This window comes from Boleophthalmus pectinirostris, unplaced genomic scaffold (assembly GCF_026225935.1).
Source record: "Boleophthalmus pectinirostris isolate CB_2022bp ecotype Guang Dong unplaced genomic scaffold, ASM2622593v1 HiC_scaffold_10, whole genome shotgun sequence".
NCBI lineage: Eukaryota > Metazoa > Chordata > Actinopteri > Gobiiformes > Gobiidae > Boleophthalmus > Boleophthalmus pectinirostris.
Genome location: NW_026570971.1, coordinates 23,144,376 through 23,167,029, shown reverse-complemented (window position 1 = coordinate 23,167,029; position 22,654 = coordinate 23,144,376). Strand labels below are relative to the sequence as shown.

The following is a 22,654-nucleotide window of genomic DNA, read 5'->3' as shown; positions in this document are numbered from 1 at the left end:
AAGGGATAGTGCAGTGTTTAGAATTAAAGCACTTAATGATTTTACAAAATTATGTAACCAAATTGTGCCCATCTTTTTGCATATCACTTTTAATTAGTCAATTAGTTAAAAGCCCAATAGTACAATTTTAGTGTTGCAACAGGAAAGTAGAACAAATATAGTAGCATAGGAATATAATACAGATTAAAGGGCCCATATTACTTTCTTACAGTTTATTTTCTGATCTATATTATAATGTTTCCTCATCACAAACATACCTGGAGTTGTGTTTTATTTCATTCACACATGTTTAACTCACAAACTCTGCATATTTAGGCTGAATGAATTAAACAAAACCCAACTCCAGATATGTTTTGATGAAGTAACAGCATTATAATGGCTTAAAGCTTACAGAAATCAACTTTGCGTAATATGGCACCTTTAATCAGAATTTTCCAAACACATAAAGTATATTGTAGTGAAAGATTTTTAAATGTAATTGTAATTAATGCAAATACTGGCCTATCCCTTTAAAAGTAAATATTATAAATTCACATTTGCAGCAAGAATTAGTTGTGTAGAAACGGACTGCAAATTTAGGATATTTTGCGTGATTAAAAATTGAAAATGCCTTATAATGATTCAGTCCCTTTAAAAGTGAATGGGATTTACACAAATGTTGATGTACATGTAAGCTGACCATTAATGATCAAACAAGCCTTCCTATGTGTTGCAATGCATTATGTTTCCTATGTGAAAATGTCTTTGGTTGGAATGAAGGCGTTTAATATGCAGTAATGTCGTGTCAGGACCTCTGTAGTAGTCATGGGAACGTGTACTTTTACTACATAGGATTTAATACATGAATCTCAAAGTACTTCTGTCCTATGGAGGTCGCTGTAATGCAGTAAAGATGTCAGAGTGTCATTTCTACACTCAACTTCTCCAAAAGGGGACCCCCATTTTAAGTTTTCAAAATACAGATTTATTCAAATGGTGGTCCAAATTAGAAGATTTCATGGATCTTAAATGAGCAGCTATTTTGTTGATGGTGTCATAAAGTCAGGTTCTCGTGTTTCCCAATATGTATCTTGTCCGGCCCAAGATTGAAGCTCAAGATCACAACGTTCCTCCTAACAGCTTGGCCAGACTTCCAAGAACCAAGATTTTACAAAAATAATAAAAGTTGAAGGTGCAATGTGTAACTTTTCTGGTGCAGGGTCTTTCACCCCCTTGTCTCCATGGAGATATTGCTTTATCTGAAATGTCCCATTAAACATATACAGTACATCTTGCATTTACTCAATAACATGTTTTTATATTGACTTCAAAATTCACACTATGAGTGGGCTCACTTCTTCATAGATTTAACATGTAACTTGGCCCTGTGGCGTCACCTGCTGTCTCCATAGAGATAAACAGGCAACTCTCTCCATGGAGAGAAGATGGTGACAGATCACCCAAAGTTACACAGCACACCTTTGAGTTGTAATTGTAATGATTTTGACCACCACTGTATTTATTTATATTTTCCCAAAGTCTCTAAAAGTCTTTGAGGTGACAGATGTCTCCTTTAGTGGAGGCCTCATGTGCCATTGTGGTCATTGTCCAAGTGTTGAGCACAGTGAAGGACACAAGCGATTGTTGCATCTGCATGTTGAGCCATTTATTTATTTGTCTATTTATTATTTATTCTTGTGTTACTGAATGAACTGTGAAACCAGGGGAGCTCTCACTAATTTCAAACATTTGACTGACAGATTGTTCGATGCCAAAATCAAGAGGCCTTAATCCAGCAGAACTAGATTGTAATAAAAATAATGTCATTCCTGACAATAACCCGACTTAAGACTCCTGAAGTCACGAGTGATTCATACAGTATATGAAATGTTAAGAAACCGCTTTTGTACTCATTTTTACAGACTATTTATTAAACTGTGATTTTGTAAGAAATAAAACATAAAAATAACCTGAATCATTGCATTTTATTTTATAGAAAGTATTGTGTCTTTTTACCACTCCAGAGTAAAGTCATTACCAATGTTAGAGTCTTATTCAAACAACCTACACTGAAGTAGGGCTACAACGATTAAGCAGCTGATCATAACTAGTTAACTATAAAAATAATTATCATTTGGACTACACAGACTAAAAGCCTTCAGTCACCAGAGTTCAATTGCGCTTATCCACTGATCCAAAGGTTATCAATTTGAATCCCGCACTCAACATAAACACCCCTGATTGAGTGGTCAGATCCACTGACCCACAGGTTAGCAGTGCAATTCCAGCTCCTAAAGATGGAGCTGTCATTGTGCCCTTGGGCAAGACACTTAACCCTCCTTGCCCCCAGTGTCTGCGTACACTGTTGGAGTGGGTGAATGAGTGAGTAGTTACTTGATGTAAAGCAAAGCGATTGCCTTGAAGGTGGAAAAGTGCTATATGAAAATGTGACCATTAACCAGAATGTTTGGTCTCAGTGTGCAATAGAAATAATCAAGCAGAGTAATTGGAAAAATAATTAAAGACGAGTTGGCTACTAAAATAGTTAGAGGCCCTATACTGAATATTTCCTACTCATCTACATAAGATAATGGCAAAACATGAAAGCAAGTAATTTCAGATCAGTTTAACCATCACTGAATCAGACCCAATTGTTTGTGAAAATTGTGAATCCCGCTGTTGAAGAAGCAATTTGTCAAATTAACTTCCAAACAACACAAAAATAACCTGTGACTCGCCTTGTTATAAAATACAGGGAGGTGGTTTTACTTAGCGTGCCTTGAACTGTCAGAAATCTATTACCGCGAAAAACACTTACAAAACAGACCTGAGCCTCCCAGGAATATTACAAACATGACTTTATTATTTTCAAATCATTCGTTTATAAACAAAACTGCTCTAGTTCAGACAAATGAACAGGGCAGCGATTCACAGTAGTACAATTTGAATGATCACAAGGAAATGCAGCCCGGCAAAGTTATGCATTTTCAAAACCACAAAGTTGGCATCTTAAATATTGAATTTACAGCTTTGTTGTTTTTTTTTGTTTTTGTTTTTTTACATTTTAAGACAAAATTGCATTGAAAGCGATTACTGAAACAAGAGGGTCCCACTGCTTTGTACTCCCTTAGTTATGGGGTTTAAGAGGCACATTAAAACATGAGCCATAGGAGATCCCATAAGAATAGGGGTGCAGGCAATGGGACTTATGTGGTCAATGATACAAGCCAACTTCAGTGTCAGTCTCTCCCTGTAAAAAGAACTGCATGGATAGCTTACAATGAAGAAAGAGCAAAAGACCAGAGCACATCTTTTAGTGGAATAGAGCAAAAATGAGTTCAGCACTGAGGTGACAAGCCATCCATAAAACTTACAAATCACACCAGCAGGGGGAGCACTTCATTAAAAGGCAATTAGAAACAACCTTATATCTGCAAACTAAGCAAATGATTTGATCTTTCCAGCTGCAGACCTGCGCTTAAGTCCAGAAGTTAAGGGAAAAGGGAAGTCCAAGCAGGTAGCAGCTTATATTTAAAAAAGGCAGTATTAAATTACATCAAATACTTTTTTTTATAAATAATTTTAGTGTTCATAAAAAAGTGTCAAGAGTTCCAACTTCAAATTCGACACAGATTTTAGTCCATTAAAGCAGAAATGCATCACTGCTTCTCACATTATTTTTAGTGGTCCAACAGTCTCATATTGAGGTCCAGGTTTGTGACAGGTGGTTCATAGCCCTCTCAGTCTTGTTAGGTCCATTTTGTAGGTCCTGGGTTTAAATGAGCAGACTCTCAGTTGAGTTTGATGGGGATATCGGCTCCATATTTACGCAGGAACTTGCTGTGGTTGTGATCCACAGACCAGAGGGGGGGGCAGGTGCTTGGGTCTCATGCTACTGAGGAAGTGTTGCCGCCAGCGCCGCTCCAGCTCCATCAGGCCCCTCAGACCCTGCTCTGCGTGAGCCCGGACCACCTTCAGACCATGGGGGATGTACGCTTCATTAAAGATCCTGCAGGGAGACTAACTGTTAATGTTTGTATGCCCATGTTTGCTTTTTGTGTTGTGTAGTTTTGCGTCTGGTGAGTGTGGAGAGAGGGGTGGGTTGTGGGAGGGTTTTTTTGTTTTGTTTTGTTTTAGTTTTTGTTTTAGTTATGTATAATTTTAAGATTGAAAAAGTTAAAATATTTTTTTAAAAGATACTGCAGGGAGATACTGGGTTGGGACAGAAAGACAAGTGTTCTGTAAAAACAAAACGTTTTCCATAAAACCAGGGTATACATATTTTACAGTTAGCAGCATACATGTTTTGTTTACAGTTGCAAAAGTATGAACTGTCCCTTTCAAGCCAACTTCTCTAAATCTTAGATTCTCAATCTGAAATTCATTAAATGAACATAGCAATTTTGTTAATGCAACATTTTTGTATATTAATGGTGCAACTTTTTTGGTGGAGGATCCGTCACATCTATCTCACGTTTATTCATTATGGGCATTTCTATTGCTCAAAAACTGATTCTCTTTGTGAATGGGATTACATTATAGGTCATATCTGTGGAAAGGCAGTCTATAGTTGTATTGCTTGAGATGCATAGGCTGATGGCTGACAAACCCTTCACCAGAAAAGTTGCACAATGCACTTATACATTAAAAAGACAATTAGGCAATCCACCCTGAGACACCTCTATGAAGGATTTCCTCCAAAACAATCCTCCTTCTCAAATACAGTAAAAATTATCTGCCCTCACGTCAAACCCTCACCTGGTCTCCAGACTGGCGGCCTGGTTGACAGTCTCTACAGTCAGTGGTTCATCGTGATTCATGTTCAGGTAGTTCTTGATCATCTCCTCTAGCTCCACCCTCCTGGACTCAGGCAGACCATCCCCAGCGCTAAGTAGAGCCCGGGCAGCAGATCGGACCTTGCGACGGTCCGTGTCCTCATGGAGCCGGACCCCCTCCTCACAGCCCTGGGGGGCGGAGAATTCATCGGCCAGCTGCTGCTTTAGGAAGCCATCGTGCACGTTGGAGGCGGCGTGACAGCTCGTGCACAGCAGCAGGATGTCGTGGGAGTTATGGTCCTTCATCTCGGTAGGGAAATGTCGCCTGTACTCGTGCGGCACTATGTTCTTCCTACAACAACCAGCACACAGGAGTTTTTCAACGCACTAACTGTGCTTTTAAATATAGTTACACATTTATTTGAATTTCATTAAAATTTTCAGTTCAGAAGAACAGACACAATATAAGCAGAAACATTTGGGTTGATAACTGTTCGAAAATGATTCCAAATGATTTTAAACCATAGCTTTCATTAGGGACCCTTTAACCCTAAAAGATGGTCTAGTCCAGACTTTATTTGACAGAGTTTCTTCCCATGCCTTTTGTTGTTACTTTTATTATTTTAGTTAAAGGTGTACAAAGAGTTTGGAGCCAAGGTAAAAATCAAATATAATCTGTAAAAATAACAGGAAACTATTGATAAAATAAAATAAAAAAAATTGAAAAATAAAGTAAGGCCTTACCTAATGTAGGAGTCTGCTTTTCCACAGACCACACAGAGATTCTCCTTGGCAGTCAGGTAGTAGTCCTGCTGTGAGTCAGGACGTCCTGACGGCTCAAACAGTAGCCTCACTATGAAGGGGTTTTCACTCACCAGAACTACAGGAGAGACAGACACAGATTAAGATCAATACCACTACAGTAGAGAAAGTGTCATGAGAAGTCTCATGTCAGAGCCCACCTCCGATCCCTTTGTCCAGGTACCATTTGGCTTTCTTCTTGTCACAGGTGCACAGCGGCTGTCCATCCGGAGCATGCAGGAAGCAGTTATCATACAGAGGGGACTTCCTGAAACCAGAAATATAAAAAGGATATACTTAACTTCACATAAAATAAAATAGAATAAAATGAATAAAAGTAGCAAAGAGCCAAACATGTACAACAGAATACCAATATTTAAATCACCCTGCAGAGTCAGTTCATCAATTTTTCAGTCCAAACTGATGATCTTATTTTTACGTCTTTTTATCTCGTCCAAATATTCTACATTTCTATCTTCACAAACCAGTTTACAGGAAACACTAACACAATCTGCACAAGTGGACATTTTATTCTTCAGATATATTTAAAAGATTAGACAAAAAAACTCATAAAAAGTAGGGCCTAATTTGTAAATACCTGGCAGAGTAGCCTACTCCCAGTGGTTTCCTCTTGTTATTGCGTCGAGGGTCTGGGACTTGTTGATCTCCAGACTCTGGGCTTATGAAGGCTGTGGGTTTCCGAATGGTTTTCCGCTTCCGCTCTCCGTCGACAGGTTTGTCCTCTCCATCCCCTCGGCCTCGGAACGGGACGTCCACCAGTCCCTGGCAGCGGGACACCAGCTCTGCATAAGAGCTCCCACTGGGCGAGACTGGACCCCCCTCAGACTGAAGACCGAGGAGGCAGAAGAAGAGTGCGATGGAGACCTGTGCATCTCTGGCAGCGTAACACATCTGAAAGGGGTTTAAACAAATATCAAACATTTAGTATAAAGTTACACTTGTAAGCTTTCTGGTGGAGGGACAGCCATCTGCTTGTCTCCATTCTTACTGTGAGTGGGCTCAACTCCACAGATCTGACATGTAATTTGTAGCTATGGCGTTATCTGCTGTCTCTGTAGAGATCAACAAGGATAATGACATACTGAAGAGGTGTCAAACTCAAATTCACAGAGGGCCAAAATTAAAAACTGGGACCAAGTCATGGGCCAACGAACAAAATATTTATTGAAAAAATTTCAACATCATCTGCATGTTTTCTCTTCTTTCGAGATAAGAAAGTGTTTATTTAACATTACATATTAAAATAAATTTCACTTGCAGCAAATCAAAAACATTCCTGGACTCATGCATGATGAACAATAATTTTGTTTCATAATTACAGATACAAATTATGTCTAAAATCAGATAAACCTGCTCTGGTGTGAGGTGGTCTGCCTCCCAGTCGCTGCAGCGAAGCTCTAGAGACTTGTCTAGAGTTACATCCAACAGATCTGCAGCCAGAGACTTCAGGCTCAGACCATTGTTCACTGTAGCCTTCCTGAAAATAACAAAAACACATCATCAATGCACCCTAAGTATAATTTTTGTCATTTTCTATCCCATGATAAGAACTGAGTGCTCACTTCTGTCTCAGGGCAAGGTAACGAAGGTCGACCGTACACGTTAGCGACAGACCGTAGTCTCGTGTTAGCCGCTTGCCATCTTCGTAACATCCCACTCCGACTTTAAGGATATGAGGGTCCCGAAGCACTTGGATCAGGCCGAGGGGGAGGGGCTGCTGAGAGTTTCGAAAGTGGAGCAGTTTCACCAGAATGCACCGACCAGAGTACGACGCCATCTGCAGGAGGGACACGGCCGATGCTTTGCCCTTCACTGAAACCTGCAACAAAAACAGAAGGGTTGCTGTCTCAACAAAGAAAATATGAAGAATTAAGGTTAGTAAAATTTAGGAAGGAAAAATCCAACTTAAAAATGTTTTCCCACTTAATATACACTCATATTTACTCAATGTTTTACTTAATATTGACTGAATTATTGGTAGTTTTCAAATTAAAAAGGAACAGAACTCAGACTAGAGATGAAATAAGAAATGTATCCATGTGTATCAGTGTGATGAAAATGTTGGACTGTTGCCACAGTAGTTAATAATTTAAAGCTAAATGTACATTTCCCTTTTCATGTATTTCAGCTTCCAATTTATAAGTGAAATACGTGAAAAGGGAATAGAAAACAGTTGGGTGTTTCGGTATGAGATCATGTTAAACAAAATAATTTAAAAAGAAAAGATAAATTATAGTTGTGCCATGAATCCATGCTATAAAGACACTGTAATTAAATGTGGGGCCCCTGTAGTGATGCAAAACTGCTGTCATTATAAAGAAAGAGCCTATTGGGGAAAAAACATTTTGTGTATCCAAGGTGGATTTTTCCTTGTGGGTTAGATTCATGCAGGGATAATTTCTTACGCCGTTGGTCTTTACCCATTCACAGTCCAATCCCAGCACGGGGAAGTCCGACAGCTCCTCCTGAAAGGGGGACCACAGCTGCTCCCATTCCTCCTCTGAGCTCACTGTGACCGGATTCACACATAACACCTGTTCACACGACGGTAACAAAACTGTGGGGGGCGCTAGGGTGGGCTGGGACTCCACTGCCTTCACTTCCTCTTCTAAACATTTGGGAGATGTAGTGACCTCCGCAGGAGTCAAGTCTGTGTTAGTGGGACAGTGGGGCAGTTCTACAGGTTTAGCCGCCTTCTGATTGAAAGGCAGCCTCCTTCTTTTAGTGCGGTAAACTCTCCACGCCAACAGCCCCCCAAGAGTTACCCCCAAAACTGTGGTCACAACCGCAGTAAGGGTTCCACGATGAGACATGCTGACTGCTTTTAGGGTTGTCAGCAGAATAGAAAGTGCTATCAAAAAGAAACATCATTTCAAAAACTATGCTATTTATCAAATCGCATGCATATTTTTGTTTAAATTATGGGCTTACCTTTTGTGCGTCAGTGTGTGAATTAAACTTTAGTGTTGATTTGTAGCATGGACAAGAACAGCATTTCTCTGAAAAGGAAATGTGAAAAGAGAGATTACATCAAGTTACTGTGTCCAGGTAATTTCCCATGCGTATCAAGCAAGTTGTAAAGTTGAAAGAATACTTTATTATCTTATCGTTTTATTTTGGATATGTAAAAATGTCATGTTCTTTTACAATTGAGCATAATAACATCCATATTGACAACAGTGCGGTTGTATCAACAGAAACAAGAACAAACAAACTGCTCCCTTCATTAACATAATGAGCTTTCTTTTGCATTCTTCAGACATTTTACATAAGTAACTGTTGTATCCTTCATTTTTTTCCAATAATAATGAGTACCATAATACAGCTGTCTGGAATTGTCCAGAATACACAATTCTCCAATACTTTTCTTTAAAAATACACATCCCTCATTCTAGACTTGCCAAGGAATTTATGCAATGAAATGGATGAAGTATAAGTGAATCATTCTCATTACACCACACTGAATTTGACAGGATTATGTGTTTCAGTTGAGTAGAAAATCACTTTTTGGATAGACATTGCTTTGGTCAGGATAATAAATATGATGAATGTCACGAGTGGCCAATTCTTCTTGATTGACCCAGCTTTACGTAATGTTGCCAATTTCAGCCATTAGCGACAAACAATGCCAAAGAAGTTAAAGTAGCCAACGTGGTTAAGGTGAAATAACGTGAACAGGTGAGTAAAATTAGTCTACGAGATACCGTCAAGATTGATGGGAAAACAATTAACAATGGCCTGATAGGATTGCATCGATTTAGCTGCTCGATTTAATTCATCACTGTCATCGGGTCTGAAAGGTCTTGACGGTCTCAAATAAGCGTAAGAGTAATATTAATTTAAGATTTCAAAATCTAAACTTTCGTAGGTGATGCTGTCGTTAATGCATAATTTATTAAACAATTTATATTGTTTTTTTTTGTCTTCAGCGTCCTTGTTGTAGATGTGCACAGTGGTATTAGGCAAATTAGCAACCAAATTCAGCTGCTAAAAACATAGCTCTAAGACTTAAACTGCACGGTTTCTTCGGGCTGCAAACTTAACGTCATTTTAAATCTTTAGATCTGAAATTACGATCTTACCTTTGCGTTATTATCCAAAACCACACAGGTTTATCACACCACTTGTTTGTCCTGGCTGCTCCATGTCTTCCGGCCTGTATTTATAACACACAGCTGCACCCGGCATTCTCCTCCGAACGGGGCGCCCTCTGGTGGTCGGAGGCTTGTGTGTTTAATGGATTATGCTTTCTGCTAAATATCTTCAGCAAAAATCGAGCTGGAATTTACATTTCAAACTGCATATCTAAACATGCACCACATAGTACAATCAAATCGAAATTAGAATTTGAGTTGGTGCAATTATCAAATCGCTAAGGCTGCAATAGTTTAGATCTTAGAATATCACTGTCCTTAAAAAAAAAAAAAAAATCAGTTTATATTTAATATTTCAGTCTCCTCTCAAATGTTAATGTTCCTGTGAACTGTGAACAGAATCTCAGTTTTTGAACAGATGGCAAACCTAATCGCAATCACAATACACCAAATACATCCCCCAAAACAGTGTAGCCTCATTAAAGGTACACTGTGTAATTTGTCTTGTGAAGAATCAGGGTCAGATTTTCCATGGAGACTTGCAAGTCAAATTACAGGTTCAATCTGTGGAGAGACGACCCCACTCACAGTATGAGTTAATGTTTAAGATATTTTTCAGCAATAAATATTTAACACTTGCATAGTTGAATACAGGTTGAGTACCCACTCCAGAATAGTTATGCAGTGCACCTTCAAAGTCTATATGAAAACTAAATATATATTACTAATATATTACTGCTGTAGTTGTAGGATCAGTGTTTAATGCAATCTTCCAAATAGCAATAGCCTATGCAGTGAAAGACAACACACACTTCGCTACCACCATCAATTTATTCAATCTTTTTTCAATAGATCTCCAAAGAAGTGGAATAAAGTAATGAAATAATTACAAAATGGAAAAATAGATCAGAGAATAGATCATATTCACAGGCTTGATTAAAAAAATAAAACCATAGAGTAACCAGGAAGGGAGAAGAAGATGAGTTTGTTGGGTCTCTGTAGTTTTGGGTGCTTTTCAGAATTGTAGCCACCAACGCAGAATGCACCAAAACTAACTAATTTAAGTGAGGTCAATTCATCTACTTTAGTGCTTGTGCAAAATAAAACATTCAACTACTTTAAAGACAGGTGAATCTGAAAATTAAGTAGAGCGTTTGAGAGTAAAATGTTAAGTAGTGATACTAAAAACTCTGCACAGGTAAATGAGGCCACCATTCAGGCACCGCCACCATCGCTAGGTCCACACCATAGACTGTATAATATACAGACTGTATAACAGACAGTCTATGGTCTACACCGATTGTTGCTGCAACAAAACCCTATTTACAGTGAGATGCTTCACACCCAATCACAGGATGCAGACGCCAGTAATATCTTTTCAACTTAAAATATTAAAAAACCTAACAAAACAAAAGTAAAGCAGCTGTCCCTTCACAAAATCTCTTTACATCACATTAAAAATTAGCACTGCTGTGAGCTGTGTACAGTATAGATTCTTTATAGATATATTTATATTTATGTATAATATATATACTGTCTTTTTTGTTTACACGCACATAAACTTCTCATTGTAGCTAGCCTGCGCCTTTGGCAAGATTACTTACAACTCTTCTGTTAGATTCCAAAGCTATTTAAAATATACTTAATGCATAAAAATAAACATTTTGGCATTGTCTCACTATTCTTCTGATTGGGAAGTTTTTTTTATTGAGAACTCCTCGTCTCGATGCTGCAGTCATTTGGAGGGAGGTCTCCACATTTGTCCCGCCCACTGGGTTCCGAGAGCTGAGCGAAGGCAGTGGATGAGTGATTATAATCCACAGGGAAATGGCGACTGTGCTCCACAACACAAACAAAACATTAAAGACAATGTAGATGAACTGCAGGGGCGCTGTGTCTTGGTTCAGCCCCCCCACCTTATCTGTTGAGATTTCTCCCTGTATTGGTTCAGCTCATAACTTTTTTGCTGCTTTAGCTTGTCCGCTGGATCAGAGGGACCACATTCACTTTCCCAAACATACAGTCACTTTTAAATCACTCTTACTACAACAGTGCTGTTCAGTTCCCATCTGCAGTCCTCAGAGCTGGATCTCAAAAGTTTTATGAAGCTCGGTGGAAAATGGATTCGTGGGAGAAGGGGAGGTGCGCTGACGTGACCTGCTCTCTAGCGCCGCCCACTGAGCCTCAAAGGCGTCTTCCTGCGGTGGTTCGGTGGGCTGCATCGCCGGCGAAGAATGGGGAATTTGAGTTTTATTCACCCAATTGTCTGCTCCATTGAATGTGGCGCTGCCGTTGGGTGGTTGAGGCTGGTTTGAAACGGGCTGCGGAGGCTTGATAAACGGGCTAACATTGGGGTTACTCATTACCGGGACTTCTTGAGGTGGAATGACGGGAGCTGGGAAGGGCTGGGTTTGCGTAGCTGAACCAAAAACATTAGCCACCATTTGAGATGGGGTAATACCCACAACGGGGACACTGGGCTGGGGGAAGGACAGCCCATTGGACATGGGGTAAGAGGCAGGAGCTGGGGCATTGAAGACCGGCTGTCGTGGTGGTATCATCGGGACCGTGGGGGGCAAAGCGGACATGAAGGCAACAGGAGGAGCGGGCGCGGCTGGCATCTGGACCGGGGCGATGAAGGGCTGAGAGGGTGGAGGAGGGGCGGAGGGCATGAGGGGGTTCGGCTGTGGGACTGTGGGGATGATGGGGTGAGGAGCAGGGGCTTGCACAGATCTGGTGACTTCCTCCAGCCATCTGTCTGCCTCTGACGGCGTGCGCTTGTGGGACGCCATGACGGGAGAGGATGATGGGGGCACCACTATGACAGGTGCAGGGGAAGCCCAGTCTGCTGCACCTGTCAGGAACAAATGCAAGAAGTTAAAAGACAAACCAAAATCAGGCAGAAAGAAGCTTATCAAAATAGTAATGCTAATGTCAAGCGAACTGTCTCAAAGGCTCAAAGCCAATTTCAATTATGAAACAGATAGATGTTTGGTTGGACATTATTGCCCAGTGATTTTGAGCAATAAAAATTCCTTTAACTGATTAGGAAAAAAATAGATTAAATAGGAAAGAAAGGTTCACAAATCTTGAATAAGAAATAATTGCATAATGCCAAGAGTTAAAAGCTTGAGGTAAGTTCAAATCTAGTAAACATATCAGTCATATTTCTGTATCCAAATCACAGAATAATTTAATTAATATGAAACCTTACACTAGTTCCTAACAGCTCACATCTTGGAGCTCCTTACCTGACTGTAATGGGACGGTGGGGGCTACGGCAGGGGTCTTGGCCCAGGGGTTAGTGTCCCGAGCGGGCAGAGCAGGGGGCAGTGCAGGGGGGTTAACAGAAGCAGCCATGGAGAAGGCGGGAGCAGAGCCATTCACTATTGTACACATAGAGACGCTCATGTTGTTATTTTGTTAGACATGCAAAATATAACTGTTAATTTTGCTTAAATACAGCCTCAAGTTCACAGACAACTATTTAGAAAGTGTCAGGCAGTTCAGTGAGTATTTAACATGCAGAAACACAAAATTAAGATTAGACTCTAAAAGGCTAATTATAACACAAAAAGCCTCTCCAAACTGTGAGGCATGGATTAAAGTTTGTTGCTCAGAAATCTTGGCTACTGACAACATTTGGCAGAGAAAGGCAAGCTGTTACGTTTTTCTCTCTTTATTTAGTTGGAAATTGTGAACTTGCTTGGCACACTGCTGCCAGTTTTACAGTGTCTCCAAATAAGGAATTGTAATCATCCAAAAACTCTGTATAAACATACTTTTTCAGTTAAGAAAGCCAATGAACAAATTAAGATATTTCAAGGTACAACGTCTGGACTAAACAAAGACTAAACCCAGAACTAATCCTGGACTAGACAAGGACTAGAACAGGACCAAAGCCCACATCTGAAAACAGGACGTAACCAGCTCAATTGTGAACACATGTTAAAACTTAATAAGACCTTATTATTGTGTTAATGTTGACTTCTATAGTTCAGATGCAACTGACAATGCTTTAAACAGAATTGTTAGTTTGAAAGAGTAAAGTGTGTGGTTACCTGAGGCGACAGGAGACTGTGGGGAGGAAGCAGGTTTAGGCATGGGGGCAGAGGAGAAGGGGTCTTCAGGAGGACCACTGAACGCAGAGGTGATCTGAGTGCACAGAGAGCTGATGCTGTCGCTCTCTCCCTCCACTTCGGGGACTGAGGATAGAAGAAAGGGAGACAGAAAGATATAAACTCATAGCACTATGACAAGCAGTGAACACTGGCACATATGTATATTCTTTAATGATTGCATAATCTGGATCTGAAAATGTCCACAAAAAGATTAAGAAAAAAAGAAAAGAAAAAACAAATGTATTGAAAATTTTGTAATTTAAAAATGTGGTTGGTCCTAAAATAGTCAAACTGACTACACCTCTTATGGTGTAAGATTGTGAACCAAAACAACACAAATATTGGACTATGGAGGACTGTGGCAATCCCCTCTGCCTGAAATCAGATCCTATAATAGAATGTTTCCTTTTTTTTTAAACTTATAGTAATCAATAATCAAATTATTTTGAAATAAAGTAGTAATTAGAAGCACCAACACTGGTCACGAGCTATCCTATGCTGTATTTTAATTTAAGTGTTAAGATGTTTCCCTATAAGATGCCACCTTCACGTTAGAGTTGTCATAATGTAGACACATGTGTATGTATAAAGATATTAGACTTCATAATAAACTTCTGCATAAACATCATTATACCTGATTGACAGGTGTAGCCTCTCACCTGTGTTGTTTATAGAGAAGTCAGATTTGCGTTGCTGTGTGGAGGGCAGTTCGTTCATGCGCAGAGACCGCCCCCGTTTGAATGGGGAGGTCTTCTGGCTCAGGGTGGGGAAACCTCTGAAGGAGCCTTGACGGGCCAGAGCCTCAGGAGTGGGGTGGCGGCGTGGGATCACCTGAGGTCCCAGGACGGGCGCAGAAAGGGGCGGGGATGAAGAGGGGGAGGAGGAGCCTGCGGAAAGGGGCCCAGAGGAGTTTGTCCCACTGCTGATGGAGTTCACACTGACTTTAGGGTCTGTGTCTGTGGAAAGAGCAGAGCATTTTTAGGATCGCAATACAAGAGTCTTAAAGATGTACTGTGAAACTTTTTGTTTGGGAGTTAATCACCTGCATATTTCTATGGATATGTCATTGCTCTGCCTGGAATAATTCACAGTACTTCATTACGCTATCTTACATTTATTCAATTAGAAGCGGTTTTAAAAATACCTAGAAAAAGAGGTATTCTGACTGTGATTCTAGTTGCCTCTCCAAAGATCTGATCTGTAACTTGGTCTGGGTTAGTCTCCATGGAGATAGAAAGATTTAATACCATACTGTGAAACTTTCCAGACAAAGCAATAACATCTCCACGGAGAAAAAAGTTTCATGGGCCTCCACCAGAAAAGTTGCACCTTTAATCAACAGAAATTTAGAAGTACAGATATTATGATTTAAACTTTTAGTTGTACTATTATTGTGAGAAGTATTTTTTTGGCAACTTTAGTGCAAACTATAGAAATTTACTGTGTGTATGGCCACTGCAACTGCTTGTAGTTGGTGATATCACCAGAGACTGTCCTGATTACAAACAGGGGTGCTAGATACCTGTTAGATAGACCAATCACACAGTTCCTTACAACCTCAGACCCTGTCTCTCCTCCTCTTTCACTTGTTAGTCCTCTAGGTACTGCCCAATTTAGCTGCTCTATTTGAGTTGTGGGTGGAGTTTGTGTGTTGATCCCAACTTGACAACAGGATCTAATAGCCCACCACTAAGGGGTCAAAGAACTGCACAGACCTTTCTTAGCATCCTGAAGTTGCCTCATCACCTCCTCTCTCTCAGCTGCTTCCGTTGCTGTTGTGACTCTGAATGACCCCTCCCGGGTGAAGGTCGTTCTATTGGCATCGAATGTTGCCGTGACTCCGCACTCCTTCTCCCTCTTTTGTTTTCGCTCCAAACAGGCCGCGAACGCACAGCCGACCGCATGACTCAGACGCTCACCCTGGGAAAGAAACACACATTACTACACACTGTAATTACATAGATGAAACTAATTTAATGTTAATTAAAGGTGCACTACTTTTCTCAAATGAATGTTATTGCTTTGCCAGGAAAGTTCCACAGTATGGCTTTAAACTTACCTATTTATTCAATCACAGGTGTTTTTATGGTAAAAAAAAACAACAAACCTGATAGACGCTTTCTTGCTGTAACTGGTGGATTCACCTTTCTGGCAATGGGTAAGTTTAATGCCATACTCAGGAAAATTCCAGGAAAGGCAAGGATCAGCTTTAGAGATACTGGTTCAAAATGGTTGGGAAAATTGTTTTTTGGATTTTAGTGGATTACTCTTTTTCCAACTTTGATCACTGGTGTTTAGCGTGAAGTTTTAAAAGTAAATAGTTTGTGCTACAGTGATATTCTTACAGAGTCTTTGATGGCCATGAAGCAGTGGCAGATCCAACGTCGCGTGGTGCCGTCTCTGCAGATGTAGGAAAAGGCCTTCTCAAAGTTCCGATCTGGAGCGCAGAAAGACACCTTCTCTATCGTCTGGTCCAAGATCAAGTCCTGGAATGATGGATGGTCACCAATTATTGCATCAGTAAAAAAACTAAACAACTAATCAAGTTCTAAATTATATGTATGTTCAAAAGAAAAAGAAAAAAACAGAGGCAAGTTCCTAATTCTCTGTAAGTTTCACAATTCACAAATAATTGCATACAAGAATTGTGATTTCGACCATGACCCTCATATTCACAAGTAAGTTTTAAAATTATTGAATAGCTCTCCTGAATTTTTGTTTGCATATGTCATGGAGTAACACTGATTGTCCAGCAGGTGTCCTTCCAAGATAAAACGTGACACTATTTGCTTGCATCATATTTTTTACTGCAGGTGCACTGAGTACATATTGGCACAGCAGAGAAAGAACTCGTATTTCGATTGTTATCACCATCAGCATTAACAATATTAATCAGACTAAAACAGAATACTGGAAGAGTTCTAGTTTAAACAGAGGTAAATCATTTTCAGAGTACTAGATCATTTAACAATTGCAGGAATCATTTGGAAAATATGCAAGAAAAAAAAGAAATAAATCAGTGCTTACTCATTTTTCATCTTCTATTAAATGCAACATTTCAGGATGTTTTACCATTCAAAAGACATCATATGTTGTTTTTAATTATTATTTGTTACGACAATGGTCCTAATTTTGTATCATTATGAAACCCATGGATAGGTGTTTTTAAAGTATATATTATAGGTAAAAAAGTACAAGCTGACAAAATAAAATAATGGATACTTAAGACATTTTCTCTGCAACATGTAAAGGAGTCTCAAAAGTTACATAATTAATAGACAGGTATAATACTTGTGATAGACTTTACCTTTGTTTTGTCGTCTACAACTCGAAGTCCGTCTGCAGACACCCAGAGCACGGCACGGACCGGTTTCTTCCCTGCCTGAAAACAAAAACACAAAGGAACAAAACACAGTGAAATTAAGGTTTGAATTATTACGGTCTCCTTGCCCCTCAGCACACGTTTTCATTGGCTTGTTTTAATTTAATCAAAACACACAAAGCACACCTGTGAAAGAAGCACCAGGTAAAAGATAAAAGAGGTTTTACAGTTCAGTGTCAATCAGGCCATGTCCACACTAGACCTAAATGTGTCAGTTGAGCTTTTTAATTTAGATGTGACAGAGATCAAACAAGAGATATTCACATTTTGACCATAAACCGGATAGTAAACCAAAAATACATGTCGTAAAATTTCTAGTTTTATAGAAATGAAGTGTTAAATGTGTACTAAGTAACTGCCATTTACTTGTCTCTATGGAGATGTTTTTGCTTTTCCTGGAATGTTCCACACTGTATGGCTACAAACATATCTCCACAGAGGCAAGCAGATACAAGCTCCACCATGCCATATTGCGGGTCAGATCTGGGGAGAGATGGAGAGATGACCCTGGTTATTGTAAGAATGCATCTTTTTAAGGTGTTTTTTAGTAAGTCAAAATGCCCATAACTGAATAAATGCAATTTAGATTTAGGTTTCGGCCATATAGTGGAACATTTCAGACAAAACATCTCCAAAAGACAAGTGCATATCATATTTTTACTACATCGTTTGACACTAAACTTTTACTCATATGAAAGCCTCACTCATTTCAGATTTCAGAGATTAACTGTGGACATAGCCTGAGATTCATGTCTATTTTAAAAACCAAAAGTCTGGCATAAAACATAGTGCTCTGATGCAGTGGCTGTCCCCATTGGGTTAACACAACAAAGCTAAACATTTGTGTGAGTTAAGACAAATACAGTAATTTGTCAATGTTCATTTCTCTGTTTGTAGAGGAGAAGAGCTGAAGGGAAGTCACACCTGTTAATACAAAAACAGAGAAAGTGCCCCTCCCAAATCACTTAACATACTAAAAGACACATGCATCAGACATGTTCAGTGCTGGTGTCTTCAGCCAGGAGTCGTGATCAAAGGGTGAAGCGTTAACGTGAAAGGAAGAAATAAAACAATAAAATAAAAAACACTCAAAAACACTCAGACAACTTACTTTTGCAAAGAATCCCTTGAAGAATTTCCTGTCCTGGAAGTGGATGTGATAAAAAGGGGAGGGAGGGGAAGACGAGGGAGGAACAAAACTGTCAAAATTTGTGTTGCCTACAACACTATACATGATCTGGAGCCCAGAAAGGAGGAGATGTCTGTGTGGGATGAACTAGGTTAAAGTTAGACCAAGTGAAATAATACTGTATTGTACTGTAAGATCAAAGGATGTGATTTTGAACCCAGAACTTTTACATGCACCAATATAATTCCAGCACAGTATTTCTAAATATCAGTGAGATTTTAGTAGGGAAGATCTTCTGCAACAAGATTTCATGAGACAAAACTGGCACAAGATTATGCACACATGAGAAAAATGATCTTATGAGATTTTCTTCCAACTGTTTATATTTGGATTGGGTTGGTTATGTGTTGGTGAGTTACATCTCTTACATTTCCAAAATGCAGTATTAGAATGGAAATAAAAATATGAAATCAAATTTCAAAAATTGTGAGGCCATATTTCAAATTGGAAACTGAATTGTGAAATTTATATATTAGGAATTATGTTAAAATCTCATCTCGTCTTGAGCTTGGCCCCAAACTCATCTCATTTTGTGGAAATTGTGTCTCATCCCATCCCTAGTTATAGCTACTAATTTTCAATCAGATCCATTCAAAAATCCAAGTTAAACCCGATTGTTCTAATTTATCCAAAGTATAGTTTAAGCATTAGTAATTATATGAATTTAAATGAACACAGAAATAATTAAGCCCAATGTTGCACTTTTTCAAAAGTTAAGGCAAATAACTCAACTTTTTTCTCTGCAATAAAGACCAATAAGTATATATCCAGCCATCTACCAAAAGCATTCAGAGACTTCATTTCATTGTCAGTTCTTAACAAAGCAAAAAGTCTGCACATATTTGAAGTTGCGATGTGGAAGGAATGCAGGAGGAGAGCTTCTTTGGCAAATTAGTTAGTTTCAGTGGAAAATATTATGTCATTATATGTTTAAATTGTGCGTAGCATTAAAATATGCAGAGTGTAGGTCAAAGGGAAATAGCATTATATTAGCTGGAAAAGTAATCCTGGATTAAAATATATAAAATGCCAGCAATTCAAACAATTCTAATGAAGTTTAAGTTTTTAGAAAAAGTTTGATGGAATTACGAGTGCATGTAAAAGTAGGCCTGGGTTTATGTGGGTTAAACTTGGTTAATTTAATACGGCTAAAACTATCAAAGTTAGTAGAGCTGCTAAAATTAAAAGGCGCACTGTGCACTACTTTTCTGGAAGGGGGTCCACCGCAATCTTGTTTCCATGGAGATAATATTGCTGTGCCTGAAAGGTTTCACAGTATGGCATTAAACTCATCCAGGTTGCATTTATTCAATTAATGGTGTTTTACTGCTCAACAATATGAAAAAACATTCAAAGAATGAGTGACCTCTTCTCTCCACAGATCTGATCTATAACTTAGCCTGGATGCATTATGGGCTTGTCTCCAACCATATAGATGAGTTTAATGCCATACTGTGGGATGAAGCGATAACATTTCCATAAAGACAAGCAGGTGGCGGACCCTCTACCCGGAAGTTACACAGTTCACCTTTAAGCCACTGTTTAAGCCTTTCAGCTATCCAAATAAACCATATGATCACCAGTCTATAAAAGGGAGACATAGCCACATAACGTCAGAAGGGTCAGTCCCAAATCCCATTCTTTTGAGTTTCCTCTCAGACAAAGACGAGGTCGGCCTTTTGTTGTTCAGTTGACAGAACCCCATTTGTCCAGACAGGAGTTTGACCCTGCCACAGACTGCATTCACACTGAGGAGAAAGTGGTCTGGGGAACATTTGAAAGACTTTTTTTTTGTTTTTGTTTTTTGGTTTTGAATTAATAACTATTTAAACTATTTAACCAAAGGGTTTCATTCTGCTGCTGAGTTATTGCAGCTCATTATTTTTTTTTAACAATATTATACACTTAGAATACGTTTTGGATTATTACAGGATGCATAAAGCCATTTAAACATTTCTTAGTCATATTACAGATTTCAGTCATTTTATTGTAAAAAACTGCCTAGTTTTTGTATTAGCTGATTAATATTCACATTTTACAATCCACTGACTAACAGCTGCCCAAACTGGATCTGACCCCCTTTTTACCATCAGTGTGAAACAAGCCAGTCTGACTCAAAGGGGTTCAAGTCGAGGCCAAGACCAAACCCAGGACTGGTTTAAATCCAGAGGTGGGTCTCCTCCTCAGACCTTGTAAAAGGAGTGCCACTCAGCTCCTGTTACCGCAATGTTAATGCATGATTTCACTTGTTAAGGCAGCAACATGAGATAGATTTAAGACTTAAGCTAGTGTCTGTAGAGTTGTGAGAACCAAATAGACCCATTTAAGAGTTAGGTACACAGTTAAGCAGTGAATGCATGCTGGTGAGTTTAAATATTGTTAGGGATGCACCATTCCCACTTTTTATGTTTTTATGTGTTTACCAAAGTTGAAATTATGGCTTTAAATAACTGCCAATACCCAATATCAACCAATACCAGAGCAGAGACTGAAAACAGAATTTATTTATTATATGGTGTATGGGAAACAATTATCCAAACGTGTTTTGTAACTGCTATTTATTATATAAAGTAGTTACAGTACAGCTTTGGACCAATACCTGTATCGTATCAGTGCATCCCTAAATATTGTGATAAAAATCAGATTTTTCTTAAAGATAATATAGCTTCTGTAGAGCTAATGTGTGCACACGTGCCAATGTTTATTACCCAGATATACAGTGACATTCCACACAAGAGTCACCATATTAAAATGAGGTTCTCTAACTAACAGTATTTCACCAGGATGCTTGTGGACCTATGTTGATTATAAAATAAATGGGTCTATTTATTAAACAATTGTAGAGTCTATTATTTAGTTTGGTTAAGCGCTACAGGAAGCTAAGGTTAGCAAATTGGAATATGAGTGGAGGGGTTGAATTTCTTGACAAAAATACCTGCTCAAAAACACAAAATTGTGACACAAAACAAGAATAGCATTGAGGACTTCCGTGTAGGAGGAGCTAACCTAAAGTATGAGACTATAGAGAAAAGAGGCTTTGTGTAGAAAGAAAAGAGGTCTGAAAAGCTCAAGGTAAGTCCATGGACGACAACAATGAAAGAACTAAAAGGATAGATTTCAGGGGAACAAAAGTGAGGAAAACGTTTAGGTTGAACTAAAAGCAGCCCAAATCTAGAATAACCAGGCATCAAAATAGTTAATACATTATAAAAACTGGGAAAACATAGATTACCTCACAGGTCAACAACTGGCTATGGAACAAAGACGGCACAGTGAACCTCACCTGAACAATATCCTTAACCAGAAGAAGCAAAGTAAACCAGGATTAAACAAGGACTAGCCCACAAGTAAACCCGGATCAAGTAAGAACTACGACAGGTTTAAACTGTGGCTATATGAGAAGTATGCAATGCCACAACACAGACAGGACAAGGAAGTAATAATAATTTAGACTACAAAACCAGTCAGAGAACTCAAAAAGACTTCCTAAAGTCTCTGTTAAGGTGATATTAATCTGGTATTCAAACTATACATCTGAAAAGGTATCAGTACTGAAAAACAATACAGTAAGAGAAAGTTGGACCTTTCCCAAATAGTTTTAAGATGATCTGATGACTAGTGTAAGACCACATGGTAATATTTAAGGATTAAATATTATGTGATCTTGTGAATTATATTCTATTATTGTAAAAATGTGTTTCATCCATTAATGTGGTGTTGAAAGTGGCATTGAGTAGTAAATCTATCCTTTAATGTTGAAATATTATCCCTTAGTGTTGAAATATTATGGCAACTACTAGGACATAATAATGATGAGGACTTAATTTTAAAAGGATCACGGCTATTATGAGATTTTAACCATGTTATCATAGTGTTCCCTCACAAAAGCCTATGCTAAGTTGTATTTCAATTGATTCATGTATGCTTGAGTAATCCTGTATTGTCTTGCATTTAAGGTTTAAGTGCTCTAAAAATTCTTCATGTACCCTCTATTTCCTCTCACTGCTTTCTGCTCAAATAAAATTATTTCTAAAAATGCAGACTCATCTGATATGATACCAATAAAATGGGCTATGGAGATACCGATATAACAGCCGGTATATTTAGTGATGTGCCAACTTCACTGTAAATGTTCAAAATATTCTTAAACTTAGGTTTGGCTCTATTGGATTTTAAATTGGGTTTGTTTAGGCTACATTTATTGTTATTCTGCCTTATTACAGTCATACTTAAAGACAGTAAGTAGGCCTAATGGCATTTTTGCATCTTTGCATCACATGCTAGCCTGTAAA

At 38.8% G+C, this 22,654-nt stretch overlaps 2 protein-coding genes across 5 annotated transcripts in view; both read right to left on the bottom strand.

Annotated features, from left to right (window-relative positions):
* Positions 1 to 2,819: 2,819 nt before the first annotated feature.
* On the bottom strand, positions 2,820 to 9,976 carry exd2 (exonuclease 3'-5' domain containing 2). Its single transcript, XM_055161365.1, is given in 11 exon segments — positions 2,820 to 3,842; positions 3,844 to 3,988; positions 4,738 to 5,106; positions 5,499 to 5,634; positions 5,717 to 5,823; positions 6,154 to 6,467; positions 6,927 to 7,053; positions 7,139 to 7,395; positions 7,997 to 8,427; positions 8,508 to 8,575; positions 9,659 to 9,976. Coding segments are annotated over 9 exon segments (1,920 nt in total). The 5' UTR covers positions 8,390 to 8,427; positions 8,508 to 8,575; positions 9,659 to 9,976; the 3' UTR covers positions 2,820 to 3,770.
* A 511-nt stretch (positions 9,977 to 10,487) lies between these two features.
* Positions 10,488 to 22,654, bottom strand: part of numb (NUMB endocytic adaptor protein) — a 29,627-nt gene continuing 17,460 nt past the window's right edge. The window contains exons 3-10 of one of the 4 annotated variants that reach the window (XM_055156298.1): positions 18,285 to 18,317; positions 17,099 to 17,173; positions 16,137 to 16,277; positions 15,507 to 15,711; positions 14,451 to 14,747; positions 13,732 to 13,875; positions 12,922 to 13,056; positions 10,488 to 12,524 (exon numbers count right to left, since the gene is read on the bottom strand). In XM_055156298.1, coding sequence (XP_055012273.1) covers positions 11,749 to 12,524; positions 12,922 to 13,056; positions 13,732 to 13,875; positions 14,451 to 14,747; positions 15,507 to 15,711; positions 16,137 to 16,277; positions 17,099 to 17,173; positions 18,285 to 18,317 — 1,806 coding nt within the window. In that variant the 3' untranslated portion in view covers positions 10,488 to 11,748. The remainder of the gene's footprint in view (positions 12,525 to 12,921; positions 13,057 to 13,731; positions 13,876 to 14,450; positions 14,748 to 15,506; positions 15,712 to 16,136; positions 16,278 to 17,098; positions 17,174 to 18,284; positions 18,318 to 22,654) is intronic. The other 3 variants (XM_055156312.1, XM_055156303.1, XM_055156318.1) reach the window with 3 other exon arrangements.